Source organism: Temnothorax nylanderi, unplaced genomic scaffold (genome assembly GCF_030848795.1).
Source record: "Temnothorax nylanderi isolate EJ_2023f unplaced genomic scaffold, tnyl_v1.0 TNYL_tig0108_pilon, whole genome shotgun sequence".
In the NCBI taxonomy this organism is placed as follows: domain Eukaryota; kingdom Metazoa; phylum Arthropoda; class Insecta; order Hymenoptera; family Formicidae; genus Temnothorax; species Temnothorax nylanderi.
In genome coordinates this window covers 168989-192151 of record NW_027249170.1, presented here as the reverse complement: position 1 = coordinate 192151, position 23163 = coordinate 168989, and the positions used below count along the sequence as shown (strand labels likewise).

At 35.7% G+C, this 23163-nt stretch overlaps 1 protein-coding gene across 3 annotated transcripts; it reads left to right on the top strand.

The window, feature by feature from the left end:
• The first annotated feature begins 4181 nt into the window (after positions 1-4181).
• LOC139775926 (uncharacterized) lies at positions 4182-13346 on the top strand. Of its 3 annotated transcripts, XM_071712300.1 has the most exons (9): positions 4182-4933; positions 5189-5396; positions 6914-7045; positions 7547-7711; positions 8639-8780; positions 8995-9195; positions 9434-9520; positions 9730-9816; positions 10615-13346. In XM_071712300.1, exons 4-9 carry the CDS (start codon positions 7651-7653, stop codon positions 12722-12724), a joined length of 2688 nt encoding a protein of 895 aa, XP_071568401.1. In that variant the 5' UTR covers positions 4182-4933; positions 5189-5396; positions 6914-7045; positions 7547-7650; the 3' UTR covers positions 12725-13346. The 3 variants fall into 3 exon arrangements, with proteins under 3 accessions (XP_071568401.1, XP_071568402.1, XP_071568403.1); XM_071712301.1 differs by lacking the exons at positions 4182-4933; positions 5189-5396 and having other exon boundaries at positions 6066-7045; XM_071712302.1 differs by lacking the exons at positions 4182-4933; positions 5189-5396; positions 6914-7045 and having other exon boundaries at positions 7057-7711.
• Positions 13347-23163: the final 9817 nt, after the last annotated feature.

The following is a 23163-nucleotide window of genomic DNA, read 5'->3' as shown; positions in this document are numbered from 1 at the left end:
AAGAACCTTTCTACATTTGTTCGATTGTAACTGGTGGCACGTGCTAAACTTGTCGCTTCTGGTTTGCGTATTGATAATATTGGATGTCGTTTGAGAAAGCTGCTTAGCCAATCTTCACCGGCCATGAGAGCGGCTTCCCACGATGCTGGTACCTTGAGATTCAATTTTTTGGCTAAATCAAAGGCTAAACCACGGGTTTCCTTCGCAGATAGCCCAAAGTACATATCGTTGTAATGTACTAAGTATTCCACCAAAGTCTTTTCAGTTTCAGAGTCCATAACCTACATTTGAAATTAAGACGTTGCATGAATATAAACTTTGCTGAGCAGAGTGCATGCTTTTAAAAATTAATAATCGTTAAGTACTCACCGAGATATGTCCTTTATGTAGTACGACCACGTCATCCAAGTTTTTTATCTCATCGTTGTTCTTCTTCAACCAGTCGTTCAACGTGGATCTCCGGACATCGAATTGTTTTACGGCTGCGGAAACGCTCATTTTATCTTTTCTCACCGCAAAAACTGCCTTCTTGAGTTGCTCCTTGTCGACGGGAGTCCTTTTGCGACGATACGTGCGTACCATTTCCCTCCTATACAAACTGACGCACGTGCAAGGGAAGACAGAATCACGCCGCTCGAGGGAAACCTAATCTGAAATCGCCGTGAGCTGAAGTCGTGCGCCCGGCGCGCCACAGTGACGAGACTAGCGGACCAGCCCCGGGTGCTTACTAGCGGATAAGGCCCAAACATAAGTTTCAGGTTTGATCGCCCACGAAATATTAGACATTAACGATAATGAAAAAACTACACTGGATTCGTGTTCAGCATGCATTACTCTTATAATAACGTACCTCGAGATTTGGAGAGCAAATATTATTGCACACGGAAAAAAATGATATGATGCACACAACCAGAAAAATTTAGTTGTAAGCAACCTAGCTGCATCACCTAGTTATCTTTGAGTAACAATTATGTGTATGGTTGATGTGACTTATTTACTTTTATATGTCAACTACATGAATGTAGTTGCGCGGAATTTGGTTGCCACAACCAGAACTTGGATGGACTATCTATCCGTATAGTTGCGTCAATCGGGATGAGGCAGCGATGTCAGAAAACAAAAGCGACTCGCTATGCCCCGCGCATACATTTTCTAGCGCGTAGTGAGTCATGAGTCGCGTTTCTCTGCACGCGTTGCAACGTGTTTATAGAGCGCATTATCTAGTATCGCTGATACAAAGACTGGTGAATATAAGTGAAATAAGTACGGTGAAAAGTGTCAAATATAAGTGCAAGAGTGTATACATATCGTGCTGACTGAGGAGTTCGTCGGGTCAACTTATTTATCAGTTTCTATCATTTTCTATTTCGTCCTTATGGATGAGCGTTGCAAAATTGCGTTGCAACGTATGAAACTGTCGTACCTTATTGGATTATTTGAAGGTATGTATGATTAAAGGTCGATTCAGACATAACCGTGCCATACCCGTACCGTATCCGTACCGTGCACGGACAGAAACATTAGACAAGGATTTCTATTGTCTCCATCCTTGTCTAATTTTTCTGTCCGTGCACGGTACGGATACGGTACGGGTATGGCACGGTTATGTCTAAACCGACTTTTAATCATACATACCTTCAAATAATCCAATAAGGTACGACAGTTTCATATTTACATAACCATATCGTATTTACAATATGGTTGTAATTAAGGTGTGATAGGGATTTATACTTTTATACTACATCAAGACATATTATCTAAGCCAACCAAATGGTGTAGTTGCCATAACAATATTTGTAGTTGAAGTATCAAGAAATATCAAGAAAATAGGTTGGTTGCAGCAACCAGGTATCGTCACTGCTGCAACAATAGTCACTCAACAATTGCTCTGTGACTGCAGCAAACACATAACTGGTTGTTCCGTATTTTACTATTGAATCTGGTTGGCACAACCAGATTTATGTGTGAGTCAACCAGATATTACAATATTTCCACGCGCAGAAAATTTCATTTTTACCTTCCGAAAACACGTTTGCCCTCGTAAAAATTATAACACGGCAGGTAACCTGCCGAAACTCCGTTGGTCACATGGGTACCATAAGCAGCGTTTACAATGTTAATAGCGAGTTCGCACAATATACAGGTTCCGAGATATTTGATTTGGCGGATTTACCCCGTTAGCGGTCTAGCCCCGGTCTCCCCTACATATTGCTTCTTTGTGCAAAATTTTTATGCTTTAGAACTTTGTCATCCTCGGGTGATTAATCAAATGGTAGCAATAAGTAATGGTAGTTAACAGGATTTAAAATATCAACTATTATACTTAAAATAAAAAAATGTGTGACAAAGAAATTTTTAATTTATCCGAAGTATATTAAATACTTGTAATAAAAATGTGTTAAGTTAAAACGAAGGAAAGGTGCCGTTAGACAGGGAAGCAAAGTAAAATCAATCTCAGTTCATTATACAAGCACAGAACAAGTCTTTATTGTACATCACGAAATTTATACAGTATAAGAGTTGCTACGTTTGAACTGAACTGAGGGACAGAGAGAAGCAACGTATACAGAGTAAACTGAAGTATATGTTGCCATCTCGTGCACAATAGTGCACAAAAAACGCCTGGAGATCATGAATTTAATCGTACATGTAACGGAATATACTTGCAAAATTCTTACGAATATTTTTATTTTTTTTTTAAATATCAAATACTTACTTTAAATTTTATATTTTCGTCTGTTTCTTCTGACATAGGCTCATTTCTGTAAACATCACCAAAGCTGTTTCGAAAATTGTCATGGAATTATTAAAATTACTATTCAATATAATGTTGATTATGGCTTCTGTTTCTAAAAAAATGCTTATCACTGAAGTTCGCGCCGAAATTAATTACCACTTGCTAAATGATACAATACCGAAGCATTATAAGATTAAGTTGGAAGTGGATATTGAAAATAATATTTTCCACGGCGTATCTAATGTCAGCATCATCATTTACAAACAAACTCAAGTGATATCCTTGCATGTACACGGAGATTTAGATATAATTCAACCGACAACGATTGAAAACATTGCTATGCACGAAGAGACCAAGTATATCGCAAATTCAGTTTCCTATTTCAAGGAAATAGAAGTTATATCGATTTATTTTGACTATATACTATATAGGGATAGTATGGTATGGTAATATTATACTCTAAATATGACATACATAGGTATCATATCTGATGAGTGACTCCATGAGTGGCTTCTTCAAGACTCTGTTTATAAGCGTAAAAGGAAACACACAGTGAGTTGATTTAAAACTAATAAGAACCTGTACATGTTCATTATTATATGAAAATTAATAATTAAATTGTTTATATCTAAATGTTGACTTTTTTAACCGATTGTAAGAAATTTCATAAATATGCTATTAGATATAACGATGCGTGAAAAAAACATTAAAATATTTTAGAGGATTATAAGAGACGTTGTAATAACTTCAGTTAAAGATAGGGAATACATAATTGGAATTATATACACATACTGCAGAACATTATATCTGACATATTTTATTTGTTTATTTCCTTGTCTTCCTTTATTTCATTATTCGCATCGCTTTGATATTCACTTTCGACAATGATTTGAAATGCTAGCCATTATATTTTTTACATCGGTTTGACATTCAACATTAAAACTTAACGAGCGACGAGCTATCGTCGCATTTTTTTACGACGACAACGACGGACTGAGATATCGTCGCGCTGTGTTTCGAAATAATTTTCTTTACGGGCGAAGTGTTTTAAGAGCACGACGTGGAAAAAACGCGTGGTTGAAACGACGAAATCGTTTACAAAAGTAATAGCTTAGATATGGAATTAATAGCCGATTCGTGAAAATAGCTTTTACGTGACGGAACTTTATCCGTCCTATCGTCGTAAAAATGAAATCTTCGTGAAATGGCGATTCAATTCTTAAACAACGATCGATAGGCGCGACGCTTTTAGAAAGCACAACCGAGAATGGAAAACCATTTGGTCCGTAAACGAATTACTAAAAATAAACAGCTTTCGTAGTTCGCCAGTGATAAATAAATATATTTCAGTTTCTCGACTTAACTGGCAAAGTTTCGTACATCAAATTTCGCACGACGTTTCGGCCCTTGGTTTGGGCCCTTATCAAGTGACTAAATTATCTAAAAGACTCGTCGTAAAACATCACAAGACATCCGTAATATGAAGTTGTTCCAGGAAAATCATAAAGATGTCTTGTGTGTCGAGTGATAAGATATATACAAGTTAACTATAGCCGAACGTGACATGTTCGCACGGAAGCGATCGACCGACCGACGGAAGCAATGTTTTACGACGAGTCTTTTAGATGATTTAGTCACTTGATAAGGGCCCAAACCAAGGGCCGAAACGTCGTGCGAAATTTGATGTACGAAACTTTGCCAGTTAAGTCGAGAAACTGAAATATACGAATTACTAAATATTGTGAAAAAAAATAATACAGATATATGCGAGCGGTGGTATAAGAGCGCGGCAACGGATGTGACATGTGACATTCGGCATTCGGCGAGTGAAACAGGTACGGTGACGTTGAAAGGCTTCGACGAAGAAATCTATTCACATACGTATAACTCGTAGAGTGCTTAATTCACATACGTATAACTCGTAGAGTGCTTAATTACAATTCGATTCAACTGTGTTAGATTCTCGCCGCGTTAGAGAAAAACGAATTTAGGTATTCACGCGAATTTGTTCGAATCGATGTACTTCTATATTCCACCGATTCCACGACAACGCAAGGCGAAGGGTCGTGTTTCACAGATACGAGAACGAACCGCTCTCCTGGTTCGTCAAGAAATGAACGAAATCCTCGCAATTTATGAAGACGTTCGCTTTCAACGTCGAGTCAAGACCACGGAATCGCAGCAATCGTAGGATGAGTAAGGATATGATGTATTTTCTACGCGTACTTGTCACTTGTCTATGCCCGACAACGATATTGCGGTTTCGCTTCGCGCGTATATTCGCAGCTTTGTCAGAGGGATGGTATACTTTTAACTCCACTCCGCGCGAAGTAAGTTCTAGCTCATACGCTACTCGCAATCCGTCACTGCCAATTTCACCCGACATCTTCGCGTGAGGTATCCCCGACTTATTTATTACCTTGGATACAGTGAGATACATTGTTTTCACAGGAACACTTCCGCGAAGAAACGTCGGAAGAACGAAGCGTGTTACCGAGAGCAGACGACCTTAACTTTTAAAAAATACGAATGAGTCGAAACGCAACGCTCCGATCGCCTCCGTTTCCGACGAAGGACGAGATTTCGAAACGCTGAAATCGTCTTCCTCATCCGACGACGACGACGACGACGACGGCATAATGGTGACGATATATAGACTGTAAGTCGATCGCGCAGAGATTTCGCCCGATCCCTCGAAGATGCGTGAGACGTTGCGTGCGATGTCGCGAATGTTCTTTTTCGAATTATGGCATTTCTGCTTCTATCCGGGTAACCTGTCCATTATAAACGAAGGGCGAATCTACAAATGCGGTGGGTGCAACTTCGAATTTGCTCACGCCAAACATATGTACGAACAGGAAGAAATATTTCGATTCCTATTAGAGTTCGACTGCGACTGTAGACTTCATATTTGTCACATCTGCACGGTAGGCGTGTGCACCATGACCGACGAGCAGAGCACAAATTTTTCACGCTGTCAATGCGGTCTCGTTTATAAACATTCGTCGTGCAAGAACGAGAGAAGCGTAGGCTACATGAGATCGAAACCTCTGATCAAAGACGGAGAATGCTGTTCGCGATGTCAACTCGAACTCCATAAACGACCATACGAAGATACAAGACAGCGCGGATAGCGCGGAAAGCGCGGTAAATCTCGAACGAGTCATTTTCACGAAATCAATACAAGGGTACGCGTAAAGTCCCTTGCACAATAGGCGATAGCGATAGCGATAGCGACAGCAACAAGGTTGCCGACAAAGCTATACCTTTGTCGGCAACTTTGTCGCTGTCGCTATCGCTATCGCTATCGCCTATTGTGTAAGGGGCTTTACATCGAACGACGAACGTTACCGACGAGAACACCAGTACCAACGTCGTCAGCGAGATCTATGGCGGTTGCCCCTGCCACGAGGAGCGTCCGTTGGGCGAAAAGGTCGACGAAGATATTTTCAAGACTCAACGACTAAGAGACTCGAGCGTAATGTTAGTTGTCTATTGTCTTTTCATCATTCAAATATTCGTTGAACGTTTTGCGGGAACAGCGAGTTCATTGTGTTGCAAGCATACTAAAGTCGAGCCATTACGAAACCGCATCGACGAGAAACCGCGATATTTGCGGTCAAGCTTTTGTCTTTTCAGTGAACTTCGTATCTTTTTTACGGCCACGCGTCGTCGTTGTCGCTCGCTTCCTCGTAAAAAGTTATCATAATATATAATATTCATTTTTATCGCTATCGACCAATGGCGTTGTATATATTTTCATCCCGGGCGATATATGGGGACGTTATCTTGGCGGTTAGACTTCCGATGGTCCTCAGTTACAACGAAAAAAGCATCCGCCGGGCCATCTCGAATCATAATTGACAGGACGAACGTGCGTTATTATCGCGCTCTATCTGACTCCGCGCGCGTGTACGCAAGTCGCGAGACAAAATGTTTCCGTGGTGCTCCACCCACCGCCCTTCTCATCGTACGCTATAAGAGAGGCAGCGCGCCCGGGATTCGGTACATTGAGTAACGGGTAGTTCGACGGAGAAGTCCGTCCAACGTTTCTATCATCGGTCCTTCCCGCCGTGAAATTATCCCTGCGAAATCGAATCGTGTCCGACGATCATTGAACGTCGTGTATTCATCCTTACTTTTTTTTTGTGCGCCTCAAGTATAGCGTTTTTGTAGTTGATGATCAAAGGTGATCGTCGTGGAGACGACGAAAGACGATTCACACCCGGAGACTTAAACGATTGGAAACGTTGCAAGCGTTCTCGAGGAATCGATCTCTCTCGGCATTGAGCCAACGAGGAGCAACAGGTATGTACGCCAAAACGACTTTTACCCTCGAATGTACGCGACATTTGAGATCGTGATTTTTTTCTTCTCCAGTTTGAGCGTAATAAAAAGATTGATTAGCTCGTTCGACGACACCTCGCGACAAGTGGGCAAGAAATGTCGGTGCTCGATTTGCTCGTCTGGCTTCGTCGCCACGAGAGCAATGCCCGCGGTGATTCGGGGCCTGATTGCTATTACTCTTGCTTTTTTGTTTCTGTTCAATCATCATAAATTAACGAATTCAACGCACGTTGATACCGGGAGTCCTCGTTTTACGGCTCACCAACGATCGTCGCTAAGCGGCGAAGACATTTTTTTCCATCGTCAAAAAGTTCGCCGGGCGATATGCGGAGAGTGATATCGGCCCTGTATCTCGTACTCCTCTGTCGTCGTCTGTCTCTTTCAGGACAAAGTGTGTGTGTGTATTTTCAAACTCCACTTACTAGACAACGTTTGTTTAATTTTGAAAATTGATTTGAGGAGCTTGGAGAACGCAAAAATGGTGCGGTGTATTGTAAAAAATTGTAAAAACACCAATACAACATGTACTCCGGAGGAAGTCAAGTTTCCACAAAATACCGGAAAACATGCGTAAAGGATGGTACAAAAATATCGGAGAACTTGTCCTTCCTCCCAATACGGTGAACGGTAAGTCTTAATAATAATAAATATAATGCTAATTAATAAATTGTAGTATAATATATGTAAATGTTTATGCTTATTTGAATTTTTAAAATTTTCTTAAAGTGTAATCGATTGTGAATTACTTTGAAATCACAAACTAGTCTCTCAATGTTACGATTTTTTATTAATTGTATAAAAGTGTGTCTTTGCTACCATCCTTATGACTCCAAAAATATCAATTTAACTCATATACATACATATATTAATATATACATATATAATTTCATTACAATTAATTTGTATAAAATATAATTTATGTAAAAGTAAAGAAAATAGGTATTTGTCTTGATAAATTCTATTGCTTCTGTTAAATCATCTAATGTAATAGTCGCAAATGTTGCATATATTATTTAATGAAGACATAATTAATATTAAAGAAGACACTAATAAATTCAATAACGCATGTGTAAGCTTTCTTCGCTATTTGAAATTGGTTTATTCATATTAACTGACGAAGGTAAATGAACAAGAAATATATACACTTTGTAAACAATATATCTATATTTAAATTCAAACATGGGTATAAACAAACACATATAAAACTTTGTACATTGACAGTTTCTGATAGCTTTTAGATCTAACTGAAAATTAGTCGATGAGCCATATTTACACTTGGTAAAAAATTTTCATAAATTATTTCAATAAGAAATGAATAGTGATAAACTGCTGTTTTCATTTTGTTTTTGGGTAAATTTGATAGAAATTACTTTTTAAGAAAATATATATAAATAAACGTCAGTTAGCTAATTTGAAGGAACATTATTTTTTATTCAATTGACTCCGAGCGTTAGTTAAAAATTTTATAACATTAGTAATAACATTCATCGAGAAGTAAATTAAAGGTGATGTTCATACATCAACAAAATACATTACGATTTTTTGTTATTACAGCAAAAATTTGTTCAATGCACTTTACCCCAGAGTCATTTGTTCAGCCGAAGAGGAAGAGAGCTGCGGCAGAAAAGATTTCAAAAAGGCGGAGTCTTTTGCCATCCGCTGTACCTACATTGTATCTGCTGCCATTAAATGAACAGTACGTTAACTAGGAAAAATCAATATAGTCCTTTTTTAACCATAGCTCCATATCGTTAATAATATATAGTGCTATAATATATTATTTATGAATTATTAGACGAGATATAACAATCATTTTCATTGCTCTGATATTTATTAAAATTACAAAGCTAGCAATTGTAGTCTTTCTGTAGTATGTATATGAAATTACAATAACTTTTTCCTTCTTTTAGAGCATCTCGTAAAGAAGATAATATGAAGGTGAAAAAGCGGGAGTTTAATTTAGTTTGCCCATCCACGAGCACTAATACTCCGATACGATCTTCGACCCCAGGACCATCCCCCGCAGGAGTCACTGAGCACTTACAAGATTTGGATCTGCTGATGACAGACTCAACGAATTGCCATGAAACATTAACATCAGTATCTACTACGTATGTATTAAAATACAAGTGTACCACATTTTGAGGATATATCTTGTATTCAAGTTATTTTTTTCCACAATAAGTAATGTAATTCCTACAGTTGTGTAATATATATTCGACTCAAGTGAGCCATTTAAAGATATTTTGATTCTTTTGAAATGCAATGTGCACAGGTCTTTTCCCATATGTCATCACTATAAGTTTGGTGTACATTAATTGTAACATTATTTTCTATATGTTTTTTCAGTAATCGTTGCCAGGAACCAACCAACAGTGACAACAATGTTCAGGAAGTATCCTATGAACTGTTGCGCAGTGATAGTTCTCCAACAAGGTTAGTAAAATTTATTCGTGAGGTAACACACTCGTACACATAGATGGAAAATTTTTAACAAATTTTTCAGCAAGTCCATTTTAATGCGTTGCACAACGATTTGTTTATATCTGTTAATTCTTGTTTAGTTTTAACAATACAATAATTAAGTTTTACAGTGACAAGTCAGGAAATTCTTTAATGACCTTATATATGTACTTATTTTGTAGATCCAAAAAGAAGAATGTAGTAATACGCTCCAAGACGAAAGTTCACGAGGCAGAACAAGGAAGTCCACCATTGAAACGTCAATGTCGGTGAGTGAAATACTTTACTGCCTATTTATGGTGCAATATGTAGTAATGATTAATTTTTAATTGCATTGATATTCATTATTTATCACCAGTTTAAAAAAAGTGACTTAAGTTTCCGTTTTAAAAGCATAACAGTTTCAAATGACATGTTGAAAAGTATAATATTCATTTTTGAAGTAATTTAAAGAATCATGTACTTTTTTAAAGTGCTGTGTATCATGTAATTTTTTACTAATTTTTTACGTGATCGCAATAACCCATTAGGGAGGAGGTAATTCTGGCAAAGTAGTGCCAAGAAAAGATTCAAACCAATAATTATGTCTTCTGAAACCTGAAAAAATTCACAACAAATTTATCCACAAAGCATAACTTCATTTTTTTTTCCATTTTTCCTTACCTAATGTTTCTGCAAGACGATGACATTTGTCCCGTATAGTACCGACAGGACTCCCCAGGTTTTTTTTTATAATCTCCTGGTGTACCTGTAAGAAAAACCATTTCTTTTACCGACAAAGAATTCGTGTTATTTTTTTCAAATTTGCATTACCTAAATATCGCTTAATTATCATCATATGCGCTAATGGATTGAAAGTAGTCTTAATCAGTTGTACAAGAAAAAAAACAAGCAAACATGGTCACATGTTTTTTTATTTAAGTTTACGAAAAATAATAAAAGGACAAATTAATTGAGAAATCATGAGGTTTCGACATGATTTCTCATGTTTTTACCTTCAACATGGCATGCTTCATACTCTATGTGAGATTGACAATCATATCTTAATTACGTAAAAATGTTTTCAGATATATGGACGAAAACATTATCAGCAATGTTCCTGGAAACACGGCAAGCAAAGAAGAGGATCCACATAAGACCATAACGTGGTTGAAAGCTGACTTGAAACATTACAGGTCTCTATACGAATTTCATGCAAGTTCAGTAGAAAAGTGTATGCAGGAATTGAACAGTCTTGAAATGAAAAATAAATCACTAACATTGCAACTGGCAGAGCGGGAGACCATTCTTGCTGAAAATATCCAACTGAAGACGTCCATTGCCGAACTTAACAAACAATTAGAAGCGGCGAAACGCGAGAAAGAAGCGGCTCTAACAGTACGTGTTTCTGAAAAGATGAAAACGGTACTGAATCCCTATTTAACTAAGGGACAAATTCGGTGTATATTGGAAAATAAAAAATGTATCAGGTGGTCAGTTGATGACTACGCTTCTGCAATTTTATTTCGAAGTATTAGCCCTAAAGCATACCGGTACTTCCATTTGAAATTACGTTTCCCTCTGCCATCGCTGTCGTCGTTAAGAAGATGGGCACTAAAGAAGTTCGATATCCGCGAAGGTTTTCTAATGGACGTTTTAGCAATGATGAAGAATAAAGCCGTAGATTTGAATAATATGGAAAAGATTTCCGTACTTACTTTTGACGAAATGGCATTATCTGATAAAGTTTGCTTCGATTCGAAATTAGAAAAGTTGGTAGGGCCATGCTCCAAAGTTCAAGTAATTATGATTCGTGGATTATTTGGAAACTGGAAGCAGCCAATTTATTATAAATTTGACCAAATAATGAGGAAAGACATTTTAATGACTGCATTAACCCTTCTATATACTTCTGGTTATGAAGTAGTAGCGTGTACATCGGATATGAGAAACAAGGGAGTATGGGAAGAACTTGAGATCACTCCTGAAAAACACTATTTTCAACACCCGATGATCCCAGACGGTAAAGTATTTGTATTTGCCGATGTTCCTCACCTCCTAAAGCTGTTGAGAAACTGGTTTGTAAATGCCGGTTTCACACTGCACAATTGCACAAGTAAGTTCACTGTCAAAGTTTATGAGGAAATCGTAAAGATGGGCAACGGCGGAGATCTTCGCGTAGCTCATAAAATAACACAACCACTTCTTGATGCCCGACAAAACTTACGACAATCAGTGCATCTGGCAGCAAAACTGTGGTCCCACACTGCTGCGAAGGCCATCAAATGGGTCGGTAATCAGAAGCTTTTAAGCGAGGATGAATACATGAAATACTCGGACTTTGTCATGGCCGTTAATAATTGGTTTGATGTGCATAATTCACACCCAGGCGTTAAAGGCTATGGCGTAGATCTGAGAAATCAGGAACAAGCACTAACTCTAATGACTTTGCATACGGAAAATATGCGAGTGGGCTGTCGAACATCGCTAATGCCATTTCAAAAAGGCATTCTTATCAGCAATGCCTCTTTGCGAGCATTGTATGATTATTTGTCAATGAAGTTCCCGCAAGACTTCCAGTATATAATAACACGCCGGCTCCAGCAGGATATATTGGAAAACTTTTTTTCGTACATTAGAGGAATGGGTGCAATTAATGACAGTCCCTCTGGGTATGACTTTCAATATCGACTTCGTTGGTACATTCTTGGCAAACATTCCCAAGCTCTGTTTACCATGAACAGAAACACCGAAGAAGATTTAAATGCAAGCTGTATGTCTTCGTCAACTGCTGATACTTCTCTTACAACAAGGGAGACTAAATCCCGCTCCGTACAATCGACTGGAAAGTCTTTGACTCCAAGTTCAGTAATCAGACTTCACGCACCGAACTTCACAGATGGGAATGTTGTTGAGAACACTTCTAAATATGACGATAATAACCTTCAAGAAGAAATAATTTTAACAGAGGAGTTATTCAACAATATTATAAATATAACATCCGAAGACATATTAGACGATTCCGCCCGTGACAAAGGTGACAATTGTACAGAAGACAACTTCGACGTAACGGAACAAGCAGTAGAAATAGAAATTATAAAGACTGCAACAAATTATGGAAATTCATGCAAAATAGCTTCCACTCATTGTCACACGAAGAGGAGAAACCGCACGGCTGTGCCAACAGCTCGGACATAGTCCAAATGGCAGGACTGCAATACGTTGCGGGGTATGTAGCCCATCGATTCAGGTCGAAGTACCCATTTCTAGGAGAGGCCACTGGCGATTACACTTACAATTCTAGCCACGATAAATGTGACTGGGTCCAAACAGTCTCGAAAGAGTACTTCATCATTCCGTCAGAGGAATTGATGAAGCTTAGTAAAGTTGTGGAGGATTGTTTTGTAGCTTTTCATGGGGACAGTTTCTCAAAAGAAGAGTATGTCGTCAGAAAAGTGGTCACTCTTGTTAAGAGCAACTCTGGATACAACGCCAATTGGGTACCTGAGGAGGTATTAAAATGCCTTGTTAGAACTCGCACATACATTCGAGTTAAAGAAATTGGCAAAAAGACACACGCAAGAAAGGAAAAAAAAGAAAAGAAAATAAATTAAAAAAAATAAACGTTCTTCCGACAAAAAGAAAATGTACATAAATATAAGAAACTTGTTATGTTTTATATTGATTGTTACCTTGTCTTTGTGTGTATATTTCAAATTAAATACATTATATATTAAATAAACATTAACCTTCTGTCAACTTTACTTTTAGAGATACCTGGCAGTATATGGCAGACAGCATGATCCAGCCTTGCAGTCAAAACTCGCTTCATACACAGTAAAAAATTTTGTGTCAATGGAAGTCCACTCTCAATTTTGTGTTAAAATAACTCATTCATCGTGTTATTTTTGACATTTAGAAATGTTATATCGACATTTATAACATTTCTAAATGTCAAAAATAACACGATGAATGAGTTATTTTAACACAAAATTGAGAGTGGACTTCCATTGACACAAAATTTTTTACTGTGTAGTTCTTTAAAGATGGATAAATAAATTGAAAATTAGGCTGACTCTTAAGTCCTCGATGCTGTTGCCTTCACATTGATGACACAAATTGCTTCTGTAACCATGCAGCAAAACTTACACCAAAACTTTTTATACTTGAACTTTGTGCAATTGTAGGCCACTGTGTTGCATCTGGTGATAACGCTACATGTTTCGAAAGAACTGTAGCTACTTTTTCATCTCCAAAACTTTTTTTTACAGAAAAACCAGCTTGTATTGTTTTAATTAAAATTTTAAATTAAAACAAGTTTCTCAACTAGAAAATTTTTATAGAACATGTATTACATTTCTATTTTTACAAGGTGCAATTTAAATTTATCATTAACTTACGATGTGGATGAAACATTTCACTTAAATAAATATATATACCTATATTAATAATAATAATAACAATAATAATAATCATTAACTCACCTGAAATCTTAGAAGGATAAATTACAAATATAAACGGCATAATTTCGCATGACTCACAAATTTTTGACGCACAGGTAGACTAGACATAGGGGAGACCGTGGCCTAACCGTCAGTTTTTTTTCGGTGCCGATTTTTAACAAGAAAATAAATAATTTTAGTTAAATGTGGTATACCACTGTAAAGAGTGAACCTTTAGCTACAAAATTTATATAGGAAATTTGTATCTACGTCGCTTTGTTTAACCGGTATAGAGCAAAAACGACAACGGTGGAAAAATTGAAATCTCAAAAGTGCCGGGGTTTAACCGTCACACTGCATTTTCAATACATATACGTACATCTAATCCTGAAAAATGATAGGATACATCTTAATAATTGTTTTTTAAGAGAAAAATATAAAAATTTATTTAAAATTTTTATGCGAAACATTATTAAAAAATAGTTACGAGGGTTCCTCTTTCCGCAGAAGTCACTCGCCCGACTTGTTTCACTCCTCGACATCCGATGACTCTATTCGGTGTCTGAACGGTTGTAATTCCCGTCTCATCCATATTCCATATGCAGTGAGCCTGGAAATGCCCGGAAATGCATTGGAAATGCACCCGGACTGCTTACTGACGGATTAACCCCAAACACAAGTTTCAGGTTTGATCGCCCACGAAATATTAGACATCAACGATAATGAAAAAACTACACTGGATTCGTGTTCAGCATGCATTACTCTTTATAATCACGTACCTCGAGATTTGGAGAGCAAATATTATTGCAGATATTACAAATTTCCACGCGCAGAAAATGTAACTTTCACTTTCCGAAAACACGTTTGCCCTCGTAAAAATCATAACACGGCAGGTAACCTGCCGAAACTCCGTTGGTCACATGGGTACCATAAGCAGCGTTTACAATGTTAATAGCGAGTTCGCACAATATACAGGTTCCGAGATATTTGATTTGACGGTTCAACCCCGGCGACGGTTAGGCCCCGGTCTCCCCTACATACTTGTTTTTTTATATGTATGTATAGAGTTTCCTAGTGAATTCTGCATCATAACAACACAAAATACCCACTATTCTAGGGATATTTTGTTGATGGAAGTCTGTGTTTATCGGCGACAAGAAAAGAGAGAGCCGGGAGATTTTAGAAAAAGACAGACCAATACTGAGCACACCATGTATATTTTCGCCATGAATACGTTGGATAATTTCATCGACGAATCCTGGTTCCGTCGAAATCATTCGAACGAAGACGTGTATTTTTTAGACGAGCTAATCGCGAAGGGTGCCGAACGAATAAGTCTCGGCGAATGGTTCGAGAGATACCCTTTTATGTCGAAGCGCTGTATTGAGGATCACTACAAAGCGATTTCTAAACGCGAATCCAAATCTGCGTTCTATCGCATATGCAATCGTCATTTGTACGGGAAGATCGCCGAAGAGTTGTCATCGCTGACGGAACGCGGGACGCTCGATTGGAATACTCTGTCGGATCTTTCGCCGAAAATAAACGTTCTGTCCCACTCGGCATGTAATATTTCAAAGGCATTTCTGCAAAATTCCATTTGAAATATTACATCTTTCATTAATATTTTATAAATTTTTCACGACCGTTTCTACATCATTTCGGCAATGTTTCAATGTCCGCTATTATTTCAAATGCGACCATGCTGAAAGATTTTGGCAATGTTATGAAGTATTTCTCAAATATATCTACGAAATATTGCAGAAACAGTTCAGAGATGTTTCAAATACATTTTACACTAAAAAAATGTTTCGTATTAGCAAACAAAATTTTCTTACTGACGCAAAAACTATTTGTTGATATGTGAAAAATAAAATATTTTATTACCGGAACAAAAAAAAATATATTAAGCCGTATATGTGCGTATAGCCGTCGCGCGTTTGTCCGAAGAAATCCGCTCTCTCAACCGGTCACCCATCCAAGTAGTATACCGGCGCCTTGTCGCTTGACATCGATGATCGAACAGGGTAGTGGTGATCCTCTGACTCTGACGCTTCTTTCTTTCTTATACTTGCTTATTTTGGTGAGCATAAAGCTATCGCATAACAATATTAACAATACAGATATACGAATAAATCTTTTTGCCAGTCAGCGTCGAATATTATTTTATATTAAATATTATTAAATATTTTATATTTTATATTAAAAATGCCATATGACAAAATTTGGAATATCAGAAAATTCTTAATAAAAGAGAAAAAATGCAATAATTATATAATAATAAATTTAATTTTTATAAGTTCTAAAGTCTGTCAGCAACTTTTCGGAAATATTACAAATGCAATGTTGTATGTGAAACATTCAAAATATAACGCGTGCAATGCAAACATAATAATAGTTTTATCATGTATCAGAAATGTTTCTAAAACCATTGCATCTGCAATATTTCTCCCGCAATATTGTAGAAAATTCACTGCCTGCAATTCAATTTTTCATTACCGACGCAATCTTTCGGAGATTTTTCACAGGTATTTTAGATGCGGTGTTGCGTTTGATATGTTACAGAAATATTATTCGTGCAAAGTAAACGTAATAGTGCAGTGCTTTGGAAATGTTTCTGAAATATTGCATCTGCTACATTTTTTTTGCAATATTACAGAAACTTATAAATATTGTAAACAACTTTCTGAAAGATTTCAGACATATTGTTAATGCAATATTGCAAAAAACATGGTGCAGGTACATTTTAGAAATATTTTAGATGCATAGTTGCAAGTGAGATGTTAATGAAGTGTTTCTGCATTGTTTCCGAATATTTCAATATTTCAGCAACATAACATGCCGAGTGGGGTACGAGTACGATAATTTTCCAAGCGCGTCCGAGACAGCGAGCTTCGAGGGCGAAAACATTCTGCGATTCGGGTACAATGAAACCGGCCAGTTTGATGCGAACGTGGCGCGAAACGGCAAGTTCAACGCGATATTCGAATTCGCGAGAACGCTTTTGCGAGAACGAGCTCGATTGACGGACGGAACCGTGAGCGCGATTTCGGTAAGCGCCGGTAAGTACTTCAAAATGCGTTACTCCACGGCGAGCGACGTCGCGGTAACTTTTCACGAACATTTCGCCCGAGGAGCTGCGTCGCGCAACGAATCGCCGATACGAGCCACGTAAACGCTTCACCAGCAAGACGTATGCCTTCAAATTGGCGCCGGGCACGTCGATCGCGCAACTCGAGTACGATTTCGTCAAACTGCTGTTCAATGATTGCAAGTTCATAAGACGCATACGCAGCATGGAATGTCGGAGTTTGTACAACACCGATTCGTACGTGTTGTTCAGATATCCCATGCGAGATCATCTTATTTTACGAAAACATTTAAGAAGTAGACATTCCATAAGAATCCAAAGTCGCGATGAGTAAGTACACAATCAAAAATCATTTTAATACTAAAGATTATAAAATATATGTAATAACAAAACAATCAATAGCTAAAGAAAATTCTGCGAAAAATTTTTTTATTAGTGCATCTTTATAATACTTATTTGCAATTCTGATCATAAATGTGCCTCTCAAATAATAATAATAATAATATTTCAATTAGTTCGCAAATATAATTTAAATAAATACGAATTGCTTATATTCACGTTCTTCCATGCATCCTAAATATAGACAATTTAGAAATTTAGATTAGATATTTATTTACATTAGATATTTATTTGTTTGACATTAATATTGCAGAAATTAGAAATAGATATATAAAATGTACAATTTATACATAGCTCTTATAAATATTTAAATTAAAAGCTCTATATTTAATAAAATCTATATAAGTATTTGAATATACGTTGTAGGTCTACAAATGTCAGCATAGTGATATTCATTATTTGTTATTCTTAAGTTATTATTGTATATGTATATAACACCAACCTAATTTATTCTGGCATATTCTACAATTTTTCCTGAGAACATTTCATCACTTTCAACCGTTTTGATTGATAACAGTATTCGTCTTATGTTTAAATGCGTACTCACATTAAGACAGCCTCTATTTTAAATTATATGTATATTAGGAAAAATGTTTCTTTTGGGCGACGTATATAAGCAATAAATAAGTAAAACACTACGGTCATAGTATACAATCAAATTAAGGAGAACGTTATTATAACGTACAAAATACAAAATTACAAGTTTAATTAGGGAGATACGCTATTTTACAATCAAGACAAGATTTGGTAGTCTAATAAAATTATTTGTGTGAATTCATGTCCCGGTAATAAATTTTTCATATAAAAACATATTTAAATATACCTAATTATACGATATTATATAAAATATTATATAAAATATCTATATATATATATATATATATATATATGTTTTTTTCTCTTGTATAAACTCTGCAGCTCGTATGTACAAGAAAAATAATAAAAAAAGAATTAGAAAATAATTAAAAGGATAATTTTTGCATTGTTTTTGCATTGTTCATTTATTTGCCTATATAAAATCATATATAATCATATATAAATGTAATAATTGTATATAAAATACAATTGTATATAATTATATATGAGCAAATTTCACATTTGCTCAGACTTTATTCTTTTGTAAAAAAACAATGCAAAAATTATCCTTTTAATTATTTTCTAAAAATTGATAAAAGTATGGCTATGAGAGTCAGACGCAGTTATCGGTGCGTAAATGATCAGAATCACTGATTTATTTCCAGTGTAATATACATTCGTACGTTTCGGCTCGGGATTGAGCCATCTTCAGCGAGAAAAATAAATTAATTACTCCCATTCTCCACTCTTGTTAGATGAGTTTCAGGATTTGGAGATTCAAAACCGACATTAACTATCAAATTGATATCCGATAGTCAGGAGAACAAGAGTATCACAAAGCCATATAGAATAGTATGTAAGTATATAAGATGTCATCCGAAAAGATACATACTACGTTTACGTGAGCGTTACTTACTTCTGTAGTAACTACGATAGATCACTCGTTTAGGCGGAATAAATTATCGTAAGTTACTACAAAATCCCGTTTACGCGAAGGAATTATCGTAAGTTACTATAGAAGTAACGCTCGCGTAAACGTAGTAATAGAAATATATATAAAGAGACGGAATTAACGAACTTGTCAGGACGACGGACACGAATTATTTTCTAATTCTTTTCCTCATTATTTTTTTTTGTACATACAGAGATTATACAAGAGAAGAAAACATAGTATAAACATATATATGAACATATTTTATATAATATTTTATACAGGGGAAGCCCGGCCAGCGCGTATGTGTTAAGATTTAGCAAGAAAAAAGACACAGTTAAAATCAAAAACCTTTTTCATTCTAATAATCCTCTCAAAGTAATTAACTTTCAAATAAAATAAGAAAAAAATGAAAAAGTTAAACATTTAAATCTCTTTGAAATAAAAAATTAAAGCAAAAGAAACTGTCCGCTTGGCCCGACCCCTCTGGGATAAAGCAGATGGGTACCTGGAACTGGTCTCTGTCCATTTCGCTCGGTCTGTTTTACGTTTGTATTGAAAAACCATCTTAAACAAGAAAAAACAGCAGTCACAATATGGCCCGTATTCATAGTCCGTTCTTATTTCAGGACTCTCAGTATAATGTCTTAAGATACGGCTCTGTGATTGGTTTATGACACTTTATGACATCTTAAGATTGTACTTAAGACAGTTTTAAATATAAAATCTGACTATGAATACCGGCCTATGACTGGGCGAAGAGAATATGGTTCATCCGCTTTGTCCTTATCCGCTTTGCCCAAAAAACCTACTTGGCGTAAACTTGGAAAGGTTAAAATAAGTATGAGCAACAAGTAAAAATTTTTAAACTCCAATAGAGTTTTAAAAACAGAGGATTCTAATAAAAAAAACATTCACAGTGGTTAACGAACAATTACTACTAATAATTGAGCTACGTACCTTAGCGAAAATCGCAAGAAAACACAAAATTTATTTTTTTCTTATAAAAAACGCACGAGAGCAATCACATGCTCTTTCGCACTGCCATGGCATCAGCGACCGGTCGCTCCTTCTTCCTGCAAAGACTTATAACGCTATATCTAATATAGATGAGCGAAAAAACAGCTTATCCGCTTTGCCCGACTTTTCCTTAATATTAAATGATTATATATATTTAAATATGTTTTTATATAGATCATTTTTTACTGGGGTATTCTTCATCTCAACTAAAGCTAGAATAAAACAATTACGTTAAAATAGCGTTTCTCCTTAATTTGATTTTATATCATATCGGTCGCACAAGTTCAGTCTAGACATTAATTGTTTGACATTAGCATTACAGAAATTCGAGATATAAAACATTCTGTCCCTATCTCTTTCTCTTTCTTCCTCCTTCTCACTCTCACTTTCAAAACTTTACTCCATTACGGTTTACCGACAATAAGTACATATAATAGCATTAAGTAATACGTACAGTTGTAGTATTTTAATAATTATTACCTTTTTCTATTTTTAATCACACCACTTTTCTATGCAGACCAAGCACTTCAAGTTTAGCGGATAATGGTATGGATCCTTCTGCAGAACGTCAAAGTCAAGATACATCTGGTTTGCCCGTTCAATCATTTAAAGAAACGACAGAAAAAACAAGCGCATTTAATGAGTAATTATTCGTTTTGCTTATGCAATATAACGATATCTTGATATTTAATTTTTTACTCTTTTACAAGATTTACCATTTTTTACTCTTTTGCAAGAAAGTAATTTTCCAACGTTAATATTTTATATAATTTTGTTTTTAATTGCACCTTTTTTTAATGTAGACCAAGCACTTCAATTACAACGGATTTTGATACAAATCCTACTGCAGTTTGTCAAAGTCAGGAAACGGTTGATTTGGATCCTCAAACATGTGAACAATCGAAAAAAGAAAGGGCACGTATTGGGTAACTATTTGTTTTGTTTATATCATACAATATAATGATATCTTACTCTTGAAATACTTACTCTTCTGCAAAAGATTAATTTAATTTTAAACATACCATATTTAATATTAAACAATATGTATTACAGAACGGTTATGACATCGAGAAGAAAATGCAGCACGTTGTGGAATTATTTCGAGGAACTGAATCCTTTGCTGGTAAAGTGCACGACCCGTAAAAAAAAATTAAGATATCTAGTTTATCAAGCCGCATAAACATAATCAGAGCACACTTATTTAATGCACATGGAAATCTCTCAATGATGACACTCTCACACTACCTGACGACTTAAGGCAATATTACTCGGAGTTACCGGGATATAAGGCAAAATGTAAAGATTGTGGCAAAACAGTGTCTTTCTTAACAAAAAACGGATATTTAAGAAAACATTTAATAATACATTCCACAAGAATCCAGAGTCGAGATGAGTACCCAAGCAGCATTTTGTCGTCCGCCCGACGTTAAGATAAACACACTTAAGGGGATGCTGAAGTGACGGTCGAACTTCCTCGATGTCGATAATGTCAACATTTCTAATTTTGTTTGGAATAATCAATAGCTAAAGAAAATTCTGCGAATAAATTTTTTATCAGAGCATCCTTATAAACGAATGTGATACGATGCAGGCTTGTGCGCAGGCGCATGACTAGATTTCGTATTACATTCACTCTAATAAATAAAAAACCATATCTCTTTTTTATCTTTGTGAGAAATTCTACAAGCGTTTTTTAAGGCACTCACTGTATCACATTTAGTATCAGATAATCTGTATTACAGGACTGTTATAATTGCATCGAAAAGAAAACGCAGCAAGCTGTGGAACTATTTCGAGCAATTGAAACCTTTGTTGGTAAAGTGCACGACCTGTAAAAAAGAAATTAAGATATCTCATCCAACAGTATGCCTAAAAATAATGAGAGTACACTTATTTAAAGAACATGGAATATCTCTCGATGATAACACTTTCACATTACCTGACGACTTAAGGCAATATTACTCGGAGTTAACGGGATATAAGGCAAAATGTAAAGATTGTGGTAAAACAGTGTCTTTCTTAACAAATATGGCAAATTTACGAGCACATTTAAGAATAAACGAGCACATTAACAATAACTAAGTATTTTGAAATAATTGTATCAAAAATAAATTATTATATTTATCTGACCTTGCTTAAATTTTACGTGTTAACTTTATTGTTAGATTTGTATCGAACTTAAATTAAATCCTAGAGTTTTTCAATAAACGAGCCATTAATTTATTATTCTTCTTTATTGCTTTTTACTTACTCCATTCAGAGATACCAAATTTGTTACATTTTGGTAATTATATGTCAAAATTATTTACTTGTTAGTTGCTATATTGAACAACACATTTCAAAATTAGAAAGTTTAATTTCAAGCTGGGTCTACACTATATAACAAAACACGTTATATAGCAAAGTTATACAACTTGTTACAAAAAGAGAAGAAAAAATGTTATGTAATATGATATTATTTAACATTTTTCGTGTTATATAGCAAAGTTATATGTTATCCATCAGTTGTCGGTAAAGATCAAAGAAAGTTATGAAACTTTGCTATATAACATATTTCAGTTCACACTTGAAACTTGTTGAAACTAAAACATCCATTTGATTTTGTTCAGAAATTCAGTCTTGCTCTTACTGCATCTCAAATGTCCTTTCTATCTATCGTCTTTTCTACCTATCTTATGGCCGATTTTGTTTATGAGATGTTCAAAATCAGAACTGGTCATCCTTGCAAAGTTTTTGAAACTACCGTCACATCGAATTTCTCCCATTAATAGATCTCTATCATCTCTTTCAAGATCTGCTAGAAGGGTTGTACCACTATATTTTTTTCGAGCTTCTGATGGTCGCACCCAGAATCGCCTTTTAGTCCTAATATGTTGTCTAGCCAAAATTACACAAGCTGTTACTGCGAGACTTGCATTTTCTACGTTTGACGTCATTATCAATAGAGATGTGAAAAATGTTTTACAACTTGTTACTAAAATTATTTTTACAAAAATTTTTTACCGACAACTGATGGATAACATATAACTTGCTATATAACACGAAAAATGTTAAATAACATCATGTTATATGATATTTTTTCTTCTTTTTTTGTAACAAGTTGTATAACTTTGCTATATAACGTGTTTTGTTATATAATGTAGACCCAGTTTTAAGATTCACAATTAGCGACACAAAA